General features: G+C 39.9%; 4 protein-coding genes across 4 annotated transcripts; 2 read left to right on the forward strand and 2 right to left on the reverse strand.

Moving 5' to 3' along the window:
- Positions 1-363: 363 nt before the first annotated feature.
- LOC143181776 (uncharacterized) lies at positions 364-2,629 on the forward strand. Its single transcript, XM_076382372.1, has one exon. It carries the CDS (start codon positions 364-366, stop codon positions 2,608-2,610), a length of 2,247 nt encoding a protein of 748 aa, XP_076238487.1. The 3' UTR covers positions 2,611-2,629.
- Positions 2,630-5,926: 3,297 nt separating this feature from the next.
- On the reverse strand, positions 5,927-11,577 carry LOC143181774 (lysosomal alpha-glucosidase). Its single transcript, XM_076382369.1, has 17 exons — positions 11,451-11,577; positions 10,764-11,167; positions 10,206-10,675; positions 9,966-10,140; positions 9,805-9,895; positions 9,554-9,722; positions 9,428-9,497; positions 9,253-9,357; positions 8,938-9,192; positions 8,668-8,870; positions 8,356-8,463; positions 8,117-8,294; positions 7,892-8,040; positions 7,750-7,834; positions 7,170-7,440; positions 6,122-6,318; positions 5,927-6,062 (listed from the first exon to the last, which is right to left on the reverse strand). The coding sequence occupies exons 2-17, from the start codon at positions 11,148-11,150 to the stop codon at positions 5,985-5,987; spliced, it is 2,991 nt and encodes a 996-aa protein (XP_076238484.1). The 5' UTR covers positions 11,151-11,167; positions 11,451-11,577; the 3' UTR covers positions 5,927-5,984.
- An 18-nt stretch (positions 11,578-11,595) lies between these two features.
- On the reverse strand, positions 11,596-13,830 carry Nubp1 (NUBP iron-sulfur cluster assembly factor 1). The gene is made up of 7 exons (XM_076382377.1): positions 13,800-13,830; positions 13,187-13,432; positions 12,744-12,841; positions 12,585-12,675; positions 12,262-12,527; positions 12,008-12,194; positions 11,596-11,950 (listed from the first exon to the last, which is right to left on the reverse strand). Exons 1-7 carry the CDS (start codon positions 13,828-13,830, stop codon positions 11,910-11,912), a joined length of 960 nt encoding a protein of 319 aa, XP_076238492.1. The 3' UTR covers positions 11,596-11,909.
- Positions 13,831-13,842: 12 nt separating this feature from the next.
- On the forward strand, positions 13,843-16,904 carry LOC143181778 (tektin-3). Its single transcript, XM_076382374.1, has 7 exons — positions 13,843-14,393; positions 14,464-14,700; positions 14,756-14,988; positions 15,828-16,146; positions 16,206-16,428; positions 16,480-16,634; positions 16,694-16,904. Exons 1-7 carry the CDS (start codon positions 14,281-14,283, stop codon positions 16,902-16,904), a joined length of 1,491 nt encoding a protein of 496 aa, XP_076238489.1. The 5' UTR covers positions 13,843-14,280.
- The last annotated feature ends 69 nt before the right edge of the window (positions 16,905-16,973 follow it).

A 16,973-nucleotide genomic window follows, 5' to 3' on the forward strand; every position in this document is an offset into this window, starting at 1 on the left:
GACAAGTGAATTCTCACTGAGTACTGGCAGAGGAAGCGATGGCCGCGTGAAAAGAAGAGGGAGAGAGACTATCGGAAAGATAAGAGCCCGATAACCGACTGCAGTCGCTCTACTGACTCCGCTGCACACGTCCTCGCGACAAGTCGCTGTTACCGATCCTCTGTCGAGGCCCACAGTGATAAGAAAAAGCTTCAGTGATACCTGAGGCTTCAGTGCTCGTACTGTTCTACAATATCAAGCCAATTCACTGGGTCCTCGAGTGTCCCCCAGGTGCCTCGGGGTCGTGGAACGATAGAACTAGCGATTAATGGCGCCGAGCGTCGAAGTCCCTAGAGGCTGAGTGTCCAGAAGCACCAGGAGCAAATGGCCACGCTAAATATGCAACAAACAGTCTTGAGCCAGGCCCCAGAGCAGCAGGAAGAGGTCCAGCTGACGGAACTGTTACCTGTGAAGCAGTCCAGGATCAGGGAGAACGGGATCCTGAAGGATGTGGACGTGGACGTGGACGAAGAGGCCACAGATGCGTTGAAGGTCCTCAGGAGCTTCACCACAGAGGAGGAGCAATTCCAGCTGCGGAACTTCGCCTTCTGCGGGAAGATCGAGCGCCAGGAGAAGGAGCTAGGCAAGCAGGCACGGAAGTCGAGGAAGATTGGTGACTCTAAAAGCATCGTTGATAATATTAGTAGTGGAGGAGATGAGAAACTCGAGGATAGGACATTCGAGGACATAGTTAAGAGAAAAAGAAAGACAGTTGGTAAGAAAAGTGTTGCTAGGGCCAGGTCTCTCAAAAGGAAAGCTATTAATGGAAGCAGGAAAGTGGATGATGAGTCTGGAGAACCCAGGACTGGGCAGACTGTCGAGGAAAATGTTTTTGAGAAGGGTTTAAAGGCTCTGTCAGACTATGAAGAGGCTACATACCTGGACCTGGACAAGAGCAAGGACTTCAGCGACGAGATCTATGTATTTCGTCGAGAATCCCTAGACCCCAGTGGAAGAGACTCCCTAGAGGCTTCAGAACAGAATGTCAGCTCAGAGAACGCAGAGGAAACTTACGAGAATGACTACTCAAGCACCGACAGCACTCTCTTCGATCCCACTTCCTCTGGAGACCCCAGCAAACACGAAAACAGCGAGGACTCTGACCAGGCAGAGAAACCAAAGCTAGAGGAACCTGTGAACGAGGCTAGTTTAAACATAGGCGCCATAATCGAGGCTAACTATCTCTTAGAAAGCGAGAACAATAACGTGTTACAGTCCAGGTCGAAGCTCCAAGGGATCTGCGCCAGCTCCTTCGACTTCGACGCCAGCAGCGACAAGTCCTCTTCAAAGAAGGACGAAGAGGATGCAGAGGGGTCCTCAGCCACCGACATCCAACAGAAGAAGTACTGCTGCGTCGTCTGCGAGGCTAGGTTCAAAGGCAGCGGGGGTCTGCGCAACCACTACAAGATAGTCCACGGCGCTGGACCCATCTTCAAGTGCGACGAGTGTGGCAAGGAGTTCCCTCTGAAGGAGAGGCTGAAGCTGCACGTGAGGACGCACACTGGTTTCAAGCCCTACAAGTGCCCAGAGTGCGACAAGAGCTTCGCCAGGGGCGGGCAACTGGTGCAGCACAGGCGCACCCACAGCCAGGTCAAACCCTATCGCTGTGGCCTGTGCTCAGGGACCTTCACCTGCGCGGCGAACCTAGCTCTGCACGTGAAGAGGCATAACGGGCAGAAGGACCACAAGTGTGAGATCTGTGGGCGAGCCTTCGTGCGCAGGGACGCGCTGAAGAAGCACCTGGAGTGTCTCCACAGGGACGTCAAGTCGTTCCTCTGCGTCATCTGCAACAAGACCTTCAAGGGTCACCTGCCACAGCACATGAGGACCCACGCGAGGGACAGGCCCCACGGATGCGCCACGTGTGGCCAGAGATTCGCGCAGAAGTCACAGCTAACTGTCCACCAGAGGACCCACTCTGGGCAGAGGCCCTTCAGGTGTCTGGTCTGCTGGCAGGCCTTCGCGCACTCCACAGCTCTGAAGCTGCACACAAGGAGGCACACAGGGGAGAGGCCATTCAAATGCGCGGAGTGCAACGCTGGGTTCACCCAGCTGCCCCACTGGAAGAAGCACATGAAGTGCATCCACGGGAGGAATGAACCATACGCTTGCAAGAAGTGCAAGAGCTTCTTCAGGATCAAGAACGACCTCGAATGCCACGAAAAGACTTGTCATCCTGAGCTGGGGGTTGGCAGCGTCGATGGGTCGAGCAGCTCGGAGACTGTGGCCACTGAGATCGTGGAGAAAGCCTCGCCACCGCCGTCGAAGTACAGGGTGATGACTGTGGAGAGGATGAGGCTGCTCCTGGCTGTGCTGCTGAAGAGGATCAGCAAACAGGAGAGGCTGGACGAACTGGGGTTCGGGAAGAGGCTGATTGACGAGGTCCTGCATGATTCCTTGATATCTGCTGGCAAGGATCCTGTTGCCAGCGACGGTCTGTCGGAGCTGGAGTGCTTGACTAGGAATCTGGAGATTTTCCTCAAGTGGACCGTGCCCAAGGAACACTGGGAAAACTTTCGAAGGATGAATAAGAGTCCTGAGGACATCCTGGAGACACTTACGGCTACCTAGGATGGACCTCGATGACTGGTAGTGGTGATTTGTGTCTAGCCAAAGAGTAGAACTGAACTGACTTGAAAACAGAGGCTATTTGTATCAAAGACTGTCTTTAAAGGGAAATGATTCGCACGAGATCACTAGTTGCACGGATTTATAGAGGTAACGTGTAATTTTTTAAACGAAGATATCAGTTTTAGTACCACTTGCCATTAAGTAGATGAAGAATATGGGTAACACTGTAGAAAAGTCGCAGCGCGCACAGCGTTTCATTTAACGTTGCTATCTTGCTAGTCCAGAGTGCTCCCCTTATACTCTTCCATTCTTCTAAGGTGTACTGACTTAATCACTCGACTGATCTATCATTTAAGGGGGAGAAAAATCAATAATCTTTCTTAATAAGTCACTATAGCAATGGCTGTCCTCAAGATGGTTTTTTAAATTGAATCAAGTTGTAGCTTTTCTAAGTGAAACTGTAGAGAAGAAATCTGTAGCCTGATTTTTTAGAATCGTCTTGTACACACAACTGTACAGTGTGATTCATGATTCCTTAATAATAGTTCAACTTCATGTAATTATGAATCACCCTGTATGTTCTTTTAAGCAAACACAAGACAGTCATCGCTTTTTTTCCAGTGCCATGTGTTTCTTGCCCAATCACGATATCAAATATGTCCTTTATTTGCGTTCTTATTATATAAGGACTTCGCGATAAGCTGAAAGATGTCATTGATACCGTTTCTCCAAGCGACGACATCTAATGGACTGTAAGTCGATACGATTCGGGTCTGAAGAGAAGACAGCTGACTCGTCCACGCGCTTCGACTTTTTGCCCATTATTTAGAACAAAAGAGTTATATTTTGAACGAGAAAGCTTGAATAACTTCTTGCCATATTCGTTAGTGTGTAAGTAGACGCGTACGATGCCATCGAGATGCTTTCCATAACCTCAGTGTCGCCCATTTTCTACTCAGATCCTCAGACGACCCTTCCATTCAAGCTACAGAGGCTAAACGCTCGATCGAATATCGTGCATTGTTCATTGCATCTTCTTTTAGCTAGATTGTCTTTTATTTATGTCTCTGGATGCCCTAGAAAACTATACAGGGTGTGCTCCAATTCAGGCTAATTTTCTTTCTTCTGACCAGCACTGTGTTCTTACCCTCCTAAGTGTTCATTTCTTGAAATCATTCTCTAAATACTCCTCTGGATGTCTTCTAATATTCAAAATTCTTAGACTGCATATAGCTAGAAATGAATGCATATTTGAGGGGTCAGAAAATAATCAAATATTAGCAAGCTAGTAAGAATAATTAAGAGACCCTAAAAGAGCCCTAATTCAGTACCAAAGTCAAATATTCTTTCACTCCAATTCTAGCTCTTGAGCTATCCTTCTGTGTCTTTAAATCATCTTCTATGTACAGAATGAGTCACCAAACTGTATCACCTGAATTTTCTCTTAAACTTTTACTATATGAAAAAATGTTTCAAACGAAAGTTGTTTGGTACCAAGAGAAGTACACCATGAAAGTACATGCTCAATATTTTTTCATACGATAAACAGTTTATAAGAAACTCCAGGTGATATAGTTACGTGACTCTTCTTGAATAATATTGCAAAATTTCTTAAAAGTTCCATGGTTCCTCAATTTCCCTGAGACTACTCTTCCCAGCTGACTCATTTTCCTCGTCGTGGGTGTTCGAAGGGACCTTAAAGTACCGATGTCATTAAATAATCGAGCCGATAGGATCGTACGCTAAATATAAAAGGCATTTCACGAGGCTTTGAGAGGCGCTTTGTCGCGCGATTTCGTGTCGCGTTCACGAGCACGCAGCGAACGGAGACTTCGATGCCTCAGCGCTCTGTCGTCGTCTTCGTCTCTCTATCATAATTGTTTCGGACTTCGACACGCGTCGTTATCACGCGCTTCGACTGCTCGTGGATGCGACATTTAGATAGATTAAGTAAATGTGAGCAGACAATAATGAACAAGATTGCAAAATTAATATATATATATATATATATATACATATTAGTCATTAAAGAAAAGATATATATATGTATACACACATATTATGTATATCCATATACACACGTGAATATATGTTATCATTATTTGCGCGACACATTTTTAAGAGAGAAGAAAAATTATTATTATGATATGTTATTGCGTTTCCTACTGTATCGTAGCACGTGAGAGTTTTTATTCGCTGATAGAGGCGTTTTTATTCGGAAGAATTTTCGATAGGGTGCTACTCCATGTGCAAATGGATTTTGAATGTTAATCACCGTCGTGTATTAATTATAAAATTGTTTTCTGCGAAAGCTATGCAGAATGTTCCACGAATCGCTGTTCTATTTAGTCAAGGAGCCACCTTGTATATTCTACAATTTTTGTTGAAGTTTCTGACTGAGATGTACTTCTGTTTTTTAGTTTGTTATTTCTGAAATATTTAGAAACCCACAAGGTGGCTCTGAAACAGTCTCAAAAATCATCACACAGTTTTTTGTTTAATATTTTCTATCTCGTAAGAAAGGAGAGGGAAGAGATTCCAAGAGATTTTTGGAACATTCTGTTTAGAAACAAACTGTTTCAGCGTACTGAAGCTTATCGAAATCCAAAGAATATTTATTGTTAACGACCTGGTGAAACTATACTTTATCTATACTTTATTCGTTAAGAGTTATTATTTAAGAAGCTACACACTGTCTGCGCGAGGTACCAGCCTAAATGATGGCGAGTCGTTTCGAAATTTATTCGAAAGATCGAAATCTGCGACATCCTGCTGCCTGTAGAAATGCAAATGAAGGTCAGCGGGGCGCCGAATATATATCGAGGTCAAAGAAGGTTGAATAAAAAAGGAGGGAAGTCGATGGAAGAGATTTCGATGTTTCGAGCGACGGTGTTTAACACTTCTAAAAATCGTTTTAAGTTCACGGTGCCAAAGCAAGAAGATCCTCGGTTGACGTTCTCGTCCTCGGGCACGTGGCCGAATATATATGTTTGTTGTTACCTTTTTATTATCGCGATCACGAGCAAGCGTTATTTGAAGATTTCTTCCTTGCGTCTTTCCGTTAAACGTGTGCATTATCGAAGGATCTATCATCGAAGTTCTATTTATTGTTTTCCCTTAGTGCCATAATTATTGCGCGATTCACGGCGTGCTGTATACTGTAAGATCAAACAGTGATTCGAATAAAATGTTTTTTTTCCTGTATAGAAAATATTTATTTTAACACATAGAAACGTATATTATATGTATACACGCGCACTGCATAATATATTCCTCGAAACAGGATTATATATTTGATACTACGCTCGTAAAAAGTCACGACTTTGCCATGTATAAACGTAAAAATAATAGAGGTAAGCTTAGTCCTCGGTTACTTAGTTCGAACTGCTGTCTTTCCAAGTGAGTTTCAGTCTTTCCCTCAAATCCGTTTGCAAATCGTTCAGGCATAGACACTGAAAAATATAGAAACGATTCATATTTTTGAAATCTTATGGGAGAAGATGAGACTTACGTGTTCCTTATCAGAGTACTCGAATTTTATTTCACGATCGTTTAGGAACACTTGGGTGACATTAGTCACGCCCCAAATTTGGATTTTATCGAGCATTACATTTTCAGAGAAGGAACTCTCTTTTGTCTTCGAACTAGTTAGAGTATTATTTTCAACAACGAAAGTGGCCCACAAGTAATCTCCCTTTGTGACTGAATCTAAAATAAAAGAATTAAAATCATTGATCTTTGAGCACCATGTTAAATTTTGATCAAATTTGACTGACGATAACTCCACGAAAAATTGTCGTAGAATTGTCATCTTTTTTTTAAATTACAGCTTGAAGTGTTTATTTTAAGATACTGCATCCAGATTTTAACTTTAATGCATCCCTACTACTGGAAGCCCTTAAATCTGAGGTCGTGTTTTTCGTACTGAAAACTACAAAGTTTGACGGGATGCACAGGCTACAGAAAATTTTTTTCAAGGATGCCCTTTGCAGCAGCTTAAAGTGTGAACCTTCGTCTTCAGTTTACAAAAAAAATCAAGTCGCTGCGATTTTTTTTCGCAAAGTTACGGCACTTTGAAGTAGACCCTGCATTTTCACAGCACATCGAGTGGTGCCAACACATGGCAAAAATGCAGGGTCTGCTTTAAAGTGCCGTAACTTTGTGAAAAAAAATCGTAGCGACTTGATCTTTTTTTTAAAATGCAGGGTAAGGTTCACACTTTAAGTTACTATAAATGTTTTTCCTGAACAAAATTTTCTCAAGTGGGTACATTTCGTCAAACTTTGCAATTTTCAATACGACAAACACACTCTCAGATTTAAAAAATTACAGTATCAGAGATGCATTAAACTTAAACTCAATACACAGCATCTTAAAGTAGAAACTTCAAGCTTTAAGTTACAAAAAAGATCACGATCCTACGATGATTTTTCGCGGAGTTATCGTCAGGCAAAGTTAGTCAATTTTTGTCCACAATTTTTCTATGCTATTATTCGTTTTTTATACCTGTCCAATTCTAATTCACAAGCATCGTAATTATATTACATAAAATAAAGTACCTAAACTGTCACCGTCGTCCCAATACAATTCCCCTTCCGCTTTGTTATCGTTATCCAGCGTGATTAATAATTCAAAACCATTTTTCCTGCTATCCGTGGTAGTAGCAGCTGGTTTCTGAGCTGGCAATATAGATCCTCCTCGAATCAATAAAGGTATCGTATCAAGTGGCGCATCTAACGTGTACTTTTTACCAGTTGCAAAGATTGACGCCTTGGTATAAAGATCGTACCATAATCCACGTGGTAAGTAAGCATCTACTTTGACTTGCTCCTGTATTAATCATCATTGAATTAGTAATTTAAATCCCAGCCTAAATTCTGTGGCTGTCAGACAAACCTATGTCACATTTTCAAAAATTTAAGTTAAGACTTTAATTGAGATCTAGAATATAGAGCTGATATTTTCAGAAAGAAAAAAGAGCATTAAAAGAACGTTTTCACTTCAAAATAAGAGCTCAATAGGACAGTACTGAAATTGCAAACTTTAAATGTCAATATCTCGAAAACTGAAACATGTGGCTTAAGTTATTCTGCTTTAAAACCACAGAATTATGTGGATAAGTTATCAATAGTAACTTGCATCTTCTAAAACTGGAGCTATCATCAGAGATTTTCCCCACAAAAATTGTGTATCGATGTCATACGTCGCTGAGTCATTTGGAAATCTGAAATGCAATGTATTTGAGAATCGTTTAAAGGAGGGATGGAGTTCTGCTACCTACTCGAAGAATAATGGGCGAGCCACTGTCTCCCCAAACTTGTGCGCTCGGAAGAACAGAGTATACAAATAAGGTAAGAGCCAATAGCGTACAGTCAGCGCTCGTATCGATGACTTCACCACGAGCTCCCCCATAGCAACTGGATCTTGTTCCTAGAAAGATAGGTCTCGAGAAAAACTGTATCAAAGTCGATGATTTCGTAAGCATTCGCCGAATAACAATACGAACAATTGTGTCATCTGAATTGTGATTACGAGAGAAAGGATAAAATGAACCAAGTTGCATCCACCGATTGCACAACGCAGCTGTTGTATTATCGTTGAATCCGCAGATATCTGCACCGACCATTGGAATTTGATAAAAGTTCAATGACAAAATGGCAGGGATGCTCATTTTTAAGTCGTGCCTGAGAACGGAAGCGATTATCAGCGTATGACACAGTCACATGTTCTACATGTTCTACATACCATGTGGAGAAGACGTCCCCTGTCCAATGGCCAGCGTAGTGTCCATGACCCACCCAAGTCGAGCGCGAGATTATAAACGGCCTCTTGTTCCGTATTTTGCTTAGGGCACTGTGTAAATTTCGTTTGCAATTACTTGTCATATCTTAATCTACAGGGTGTAACATGTATACGTTTCAATATTTTAAGGGGTGGTAGGATAGCTATAACACAGTGTCTGATGATCATGAGACACTTTGCGACCCTTTTGAGGCTTCAAATATTGAAACGTATATGTATTACAGCCTGTAGACACTTCTGCTGCAGATTACTCACTAATTCGTTGCTATCGCCTCACTCGTCCCATAAGTATTATGAAGGTCGTAGTGGAACCCTAAATATTGCTTGGCATTCATACACAGAGTCTTGGTGGAGAGTAAACGTCCATCAACATTGGGAACGTATGGTGGATAATCTAAATCGTTGTGTGAGCAGCCATTCTTGTGACCATTGTAAAAATTCGAGGGCTCATTCATGTCCTGGAAAATGAGTAGAGTCGAGAAATGAGTGACATGAATGCTTGAGAAGTTCCGTGGAAATACGTACGATCCAAGCTCCGTCGTATGCGAAACTGTCGTGCATTTTGCTCATCATTTGGTACCAGTAATCTTTCGTTTTAGGGTTACTGAAGTCTGGCCACACTGTGGAGACAAAGTTCCAAACTTTGCCAACAAATGGCTGATTCGACTCATCCTTTATGAATATGTCTTGTTTCACTCCTTCGTCGTATGGCAAATATGATCCCTTGGTTTCTGAACCTGACACTCCAGCATCGATCAGAGGAATATAGTGCATTCCTTTCTGTAATGAATAACATGCTGTCGAAGAAAATTGAGAACTAACTTGACTGTGGAATCTTACCGAATGAAGTTCATCAACAAATTGCGGCAACTCCTTGAATTTCTCTAGATCGTATGTGAAATCATTGTTCTTGTCCATGTAATCCAGATCATTCCATTGAGTGTCCTAGAATACAACCTGGTTAGAATAATCAAATCTATTTTACTGAATAGTTCTAAGCATGCGTAGACATTACAAGAGGAATTCCAGCTTCAATGGTTCTGTTCCAGACTTCTTTCGTATTCTCCAAGCTTCCGTATCCATATCTGTATCACAGAATATATTAAAAAATGCAGATTTTTCTTTGTAAAAATATTTATACCTGCACAGGTGGAAGCCCAGGGACCAATAAGGAGGTAAGAAAGGTTTGCCCACTAGTTCAGAGTACTGTCTAATGACGTCTGCTGGAGTTGGGCCCAAGAAGAAATAAATATCAAATATACCACCAATGGTTTGGAATGTTACAGCAGGCGATGGTTGTAGTATCACATCTGAAAATGAAAAATTCTGTGATGTCTGTTCAGAAACAAGCACAAGAAAAGAACTGAAATAAAAAAGAAATGAAATTGTTACCCATGGCGTTACTATTGAGAAACAAGACTCCATGAGCTTTTCCAGAATTTTCAACTACCAAATAAAAAGGATGAGCTCCATATAAATTGGCCTGAATTTAAAAAAGGTATTATGCAAAACAAGGAAAAAAGAGTGAAGTATCTTATTTTCTCGTTACGTACATTTTCTGTTGGTGGTTGATCCTTGTTAAATGTAGTAAAAGATTGCCAATTGGTACCTAGTTTCAAGTTTGCTCTGTGTTCTCCAATACCATAAATATTGTGGCTCGGCAGTAGTGCACTTATTTGCAGAAACTGATCAGCAAATATGAAGGCACCAACATCGATGGAATCAAATCTGAAACCAGTAGAATATGTTATGATTGAAATATACTTAAAACATTGAAATAAAATATTACTTACAATGCTGTACCATCCTCTGCCCTGGACACCTTGAAGCCAGGTTTAGCACTATCAACCTCCAATCTGTATTTTTCATTAACATTCACCCGTGCAACTGGTTTGGGACTAGGTCTGATAGGCCATGGCGGTTCGTATCGTTTCTTAAGAGGATCGTACATCTTCAGACGCATCACTGAATCATCTACACTGCTGGCTTCTACCTTAACTAGCGGCAGATCGTTTTTAAAGAAGGACTTCGCTGTTTGTTTAAGAAATCCAGTGAAACTGTTCCCGACTTGGCTATAGTTGTCGTACTTGTAGAGAGTCCAGTTCTTTGGGTAATAGCAGTAAGGAGTGTTCACTGGGAACCTGGTCTTTGGGATTTCTTTACTGAGGGGATTCCAACAGCAACCTCTGCTCAAACAAGCTTCCTGTGATACTCCATCCTCTGGGTGGCAATCAAAACGTAATTCTTTTGGAATATTGTAGCACTAAAAATGACAGAAAAAAATGTATTATTTTTGAAAATATAAAACTCCAAATGAAATAAATAACGAATATTGTATTTTTTGAACTTACTCCCATAATTGTAGAAATCCAAACGATTCTCTCCTCAAATATTGAATCATACACGTATTTCTGTTGCCTAATTGATTCATTCAAAATACCAGATAATATACTGACTTCATGCCTTTCTATGACCATATACTTGGCTTGTTGAAAAAAAAATATTAAAGTACCGAAGAGGATACCAGACAAGATCACTCTCAGTAGATCACACGGCAATATATACTTGAGATACATATTTAAGGATCTATTTTTTATTGAATACTGTTTTGTTTCCTTTTCATCAATTTCCACTGATGTATCCAAGTTTGACAACTCTTCTGAGCTCTCATCTTTCAGCAGACTTGATTTCCCCAAATACTTCTTCACAACCACACAATTCGCTCCTTTGATAATCATTTTGAGAAGTTTGCCTCCTATATACACACAAATTATTAAATAATTAAATAATATAATTCTTACTTAGAACTATTAATTAATGATGCATTGTTAAAGGGAAAAGGTGAAATTACTATAAACAAATTCTTGTAATAGTGAATGAAACGCGTGCACAGAGGATTACCGAAACGCAATAAATGTTTTTTCCTTATTATTATTAACTGCTCCTTAAATGACGCACGATATAACCTTAAAACGTAAGAGATGATTAGGAAGAACATGCATCTGGAACGAAAGAATTGTTTTTATTCGATAACTTACGATTCCTCGGTGGAAAACATTCATATCCCGCTGAATCTTTTGTCTTATACTGTTCACAAAGAGCACTGGAGCGCTTTGTTAAATAGCATAGCCGGCCGCTTATCAACGGACTTTATTTTTAGTACAATGATCGATGTACACGAGCGCCACTTTGAAATAGGAAGTGCAATGACATTAATAACAATGCTGAAATTCCTGTTATCAAATCCTTGCCGAAATTCTTCCAAGCATAGCTCGATTAAACAAACAAGAATTATTTATATCTAAATTATGGAAATAACAATTGTTAAACTGCCGCGATCTCCTATCGCGTAACACACTGTGGAAGCAATTCAAATTAATTCCTGGTTTATTAAATTTACAAAATACATACTCAAGCTCCTCAAAAGTAAAGAAAAATAACTTCTTTTTACACAACTTTAATACCAACGCGTTAATCACATTTTATCTTGCATTGATTTAACAGTTTTTGTTTTTCTCCTCGCACTTTTTCACGATTTCTGCAATCAAATGTTAAACGCTAGAGTGTGCAGAGTTGTAAAACAAGAGACACTTACTCTGAACGATGTCCTGTAACGCGAGAACAGTGGGTGAGTCTGGCACTTCTGTCAAAAAATTCTTTCCCTCGTCACAACACCTGGCTAAGAGAGGGTCCAGAGGCAAGGAGCCCAAAAATTCGAGGTTCAGGTCCTTGGCCATTGCTCGGCCACCGCCTGTTAGTGCAGGGAATATTTCCACAGAGTCCTGTTAAAAAATATCGCCATGAGTTTCAATGACCCATTGTTCGATAAATACAGATTTTAGTACTTGCCTTGCACTTGGGGCAAACAAAAGTACTCATATTCTCAATGACGCCTAGAATCGGCATGTTTACTTTTTTGCAAAAGTCTATCTCTTTCCTCACGTCCAATAAAGCGACTTGCTGTGGCGTTGTTACGATTATTGCTCCCGCAATTCCAGCGTCCTTAAGGAATGACGCCGCTGATAAGTGCTCGTCGGATGTTCCAGGGGGAGTGTCTAGTATAAGATAATCTAAATTGCCCCAGTCGACTTCCGAAAGGAATTGTCTAATCATTCCTGGAAATAATGCTCTTTGTAATTTGTGTGATACACTGATTTATGAATATGGAATACCATTCTTTTTAGGCCCCCTCCATATCACTGCATCACTGGGACTAGAGAGTAGGAATCCGATTGACATTAGTGATAAATTGTCCTCTATGTACTGAAACAGTTTGAAAATTATTTATGTATTTTATAGATTACATGAAATAGTGGGGAAAAAACACTTACTACTGGAGACCATCCTGAACCACTTTGATGGACCTGTTCTCCAATTGCTCCTAGTACTCTTGGCTGAGATGGCCCACAGATGTCAATGTCTAGAACTCCTACCTGTTAAATTTATGAAAAACTTAGGAATTGAATTTTTTAGCAGAATTAATGTATTAGACCACTTTTTAGTCTTCTGTGTCTGTAATTATGGACTGAAACGTCAAAGGTCTAAGGTAATCAATAAGAGACTGGTACAGACTGACACGATCTACATATAGGTTTCTAGACATATAGGTATTTCCTTCTGAGAGCCAGCTTGTAGACAACAAACCAGCTGGCCTTTGCATTATGTACATAGAAAACAATATGAGTATTCTCAGCTTTGGAAAAAGGGTAAGTTTCTTTTTAATATTAAATAAATTATGTGTAGTTCCATTTACTTTTTTATCTAAGAGTAATACCTACATTTATGTCAGGATTGCTTGCTGCTAAGCACCTAGACACTAACGATGTCACAGTGCTTTTTCCAACTCCACCCTTTCCAGACAGAACCAGTATTTTATGCTTCACTGTAGAAAGTCTTTCTTTAACAAGAGCTATCCCGGGATCTGGCTGTTTTGTAGCACCGGATGCACACAGTGTTTGATTCGGACATCCAGCACACATGGATGCTTTGCCTGCATCTTGGCTTGTAGTTCCAGGGCAATCTGAAAAAATATTACAATATTAATTTTTTGTCAAGCGATACAAGAATTCTCTAGTATTGTATAGCTGTGATACAACTTGCAAAAATAGGAAAACAAACACGACAACTTCTGAGTAATTAACTACAGCTCTGGATGCTCTACATTATCCAAATTTATAGTGTTTCATTTTTAAATAGTAAATAAATATTGAAATTGCATCCTATGGTGACAGTATAACCTCCTGCTAAAGAATGATCGTGAAATATTGATAAATAAAAAATGATTCTATGTAGAATCAAATTTATAATTATTTACTGTTCTCAGAATAAGAGATTTTAAATGTTTATTTCGTGAAATAATACGAGGACTTAATTGCACGTGTACTCACGTTGTGGTGCATCACTGGGTACATCTGCCATGTTGGAATATTACTGATAATTCCTCTGACATTCAATAAAGACATAATTCTCAAAGAATTAGAAAAATCTTCTCTCGTTTTCATTGCTAACGAAGTAAATAAAATAAACTAAATAAAAAAACAAATATTGTTCATTTATGTTACTTCTAGCTACTAACAATGAAATGTGTATAAGAACCCATTACTATTTGAAACTTGACTGCTTTTATCAGTATTGCATCATTCTATGTTGCGCAAAAAATGAATAAAAAAGCCTTCTTTATAATAAAAATAAACTGAAAAGTATTACCACTTGTTTCACCCTTCTTTGACTAGAGTTATAACTTAGCAACATATGAATTATATCTACACACTCTTTGAAAGTGTAAAATGCATTTCTGATTCTTCTAAACTATTCTGGATTCTCTGAAATCTGTAGCAACTGCAACCATGGAGCACGAGTAACATACCAATGTCCTGCATAGAACCTGTAACACGGTATCACACAAGTGACTACAATCGTACTCAAGATCTAATACCTTGGCGTCCTAATGGGGGCTACGACAAAGTTCAAGTTATTCCGCTGTATGTTTCTTCATATTATTACTTTTGTGCGATCTTCTAACTAACTCTTGCTGATCAGTGATCATTCCAGTGCAACAGAACCATCATCCAACTATGCACTGGATTGCAAAAGCACTCTAAGTGCATTAAAGTTTCCAAATCTTGTAACAGGATATCAACGCAATCCATTGCATGCCACAAAGGCTGCTCTTTATACAAGATACACACCTAATGAATGGTTCCAGAAACAAGTGAAGTATTATAATGAAGCAGATTCATGTAGACACTTTTCTGAGAGAATCAGAAATGATGCTTTGCGAATTATTAGGTAAGGGTGTCATAAATCACTTCGTTTCTGTAAGTTATTCAGATTGTTCTATTAGGGATGCAGAAGATAAAGTGCAACGTGGACAATACGATACTGGTAGAAGGCTGGGAGAAAGGATAAACGATGTCAGTTTCTGGCGGAACGAAGTCGCGTCGGAGTTAGAAAGACTGCTTCAAGAAATAGAGAGACTTCAGGATTGTCGCTCCGTCCTGGAGAAAGCTGTTAGAGATATTGAGGGCCCATTGCACATTGCTGAAGAATGTCTTTATCACAGAGAAGCTAGAAAAGGTAATATTTAAATTTAGAACGATAGCTAAATACACTGCTCAAAAAGAAATTTTGGCCAAAAATTGGCCAACTTTGACTGACGATAACTCCGCGAAAAATCGTCGTAGGATCATGATCTTTCTTGTAACTTAAAGCTTGAAGTTTCTGCTTTAAGATACTATATATCGATTTGAAGTTTAATGCATCTCTAGCACTGTAATTTCTTAAATCTGAGGGTATGTTTGTCATATTGAAAATTGCAAAGTTTGACGGCATGCACAGACTTGAACAAATTTTTTTCAGAAATAACACTTACAGTAGCTTAAAGTATGAACCTTCCCCTGTATTTTAAAAAAAAGATCAAGTCGCTGCGATTTTTTTTCGCAAAGTTATAGAACTTTAAAGTAGACCTTGCATTTTTGCACCACATCGGGTGGTGCCAGTATACGACAATAATGCAGGGTCTACTTTAAAATGCTGTAACTTTGCGAAAAAAAATCGCAGCGACTTGATCTTTTTTGTATATTGAAGGGGAAGATTCACACTTTAAGCTACTGTAAATGTTTTTCCTGAAAAAAATTCGCTCAAGTCCGTCCATCTCGTCAAACTTTGCAATTTTCAAGACGACAAACATACCCCTACATTTACGTGACCACATTAGTACGAGCGCATTAAAGTTAAAATTGGAACACAGTGTCTTAAAGTACAAACTTCAAGCTTTAATTTACAAAAAAGCACATGAACCTACGATGATTTTTCGCGGAGTTATCGTTAGTCAAAGTTGACTAATTTCTATTAAAAATTTTTCTATGCCATTTTTTTAAGCAATATAATTAACACTGTGATATTCTGTTACTCAGACACAGAACTCGTACACGACGACTCAGAGAAATGTTTGCTGAAAGAAATAGAGATATTACGTCAAAACAGAAAGAAACTGGAAGTCTGTCTGGACAGATGCAAAGACCAGGTAAGATTTCCTAATCCCAGGGAACCAAATTCCAATTCATCCACTGCATTTTATTTGCAGCTACGAGATTGCAGAGCAGCTCAAAGCCAATTAGAATTAGACCTAAGAAACAAGGAGAGCGCCTTGGGAATAGATAAACTCTGTCATCAACTGACTAATTACAGCCATGGGTTGCAGTATTACTCTGGAATCGAAAGATGTGATCCTTGGTACACCTAAAAATAAAGATTACTCATAAATCAAAATAACAATCAAATTTACTCATTAGTGTTTCAGAACAGGAAACATGGATGGAGGCGGCGAACCGAGTAGTTCAGAAGTCTCAGGCAGAAAGAAACAAATCTTGTCAGCTGCGAACAGACGCGGAAGTTCTCGTGAGCAAAGTTGCACAGGAGCTGTGGGACGCGTGGAGCAACACAAACAATGCTCTAGCGTTCAGATCTTCCGAGTTGCTCGACGCTAAAAGCAAACTGCAACAGCATCTGCAAAGGGTAAGGATAATTGTACAGTTTTCTATGGAACACTAAAATAATTTGCTTCAGGTGCAACAAGAAATATTCGACGTCGAAAAAAACTTGGAGCTAATGCGCAAGGCTATTGCAGACAAAAGTTACATACTCAAGCTGGCTCACACTAGACTGGAAGCTCGAATGCATCGTCCAGATTTAGAACTGTGCCGCGATTACGCTCACATGAGGTTTGTTTTAATTTAATGAGCCCAATCGAGGACACGATTATCTTATCCTACGTTTTCAGCCTTCAGAAGGAGATCGATGACATAAATCATCAGGTGGACAGAATGCACAGGGCATTGAAAGAACTGGAGAACCAGCACCAAAAATTATTGAGAACGAGAACAGCCTTGGAACACGATCTTGCGCTGAAGATCGACGCGATCTACATCGATCGAGAGAAAGTCTCTAGTCTCAGACGTGCTTACCCGATTAATGCTCTCTTTAGGTTTTAGCTTGCTTGTAGATACCTATACCAATGAAATACACTCCTAAAGAAATTTAGGCAAAGCGATATTTCAAGG

The sequence above is a fragment of the Calliopsis andreniformis genome, chromosome 7 (genome assembly GCF_051401765.1).
Source record: "Calliopsis andreniformis isolate RMS-2024a chromosome 7, iyCalAndr_principal, whole genome shotgun sequence".
NCBI lineage: Eukaryota > Metazoa > Arthropoda > Insecta > Hymenoptera > Andrenidae > Calliopsis > Calliopsis andreniformis.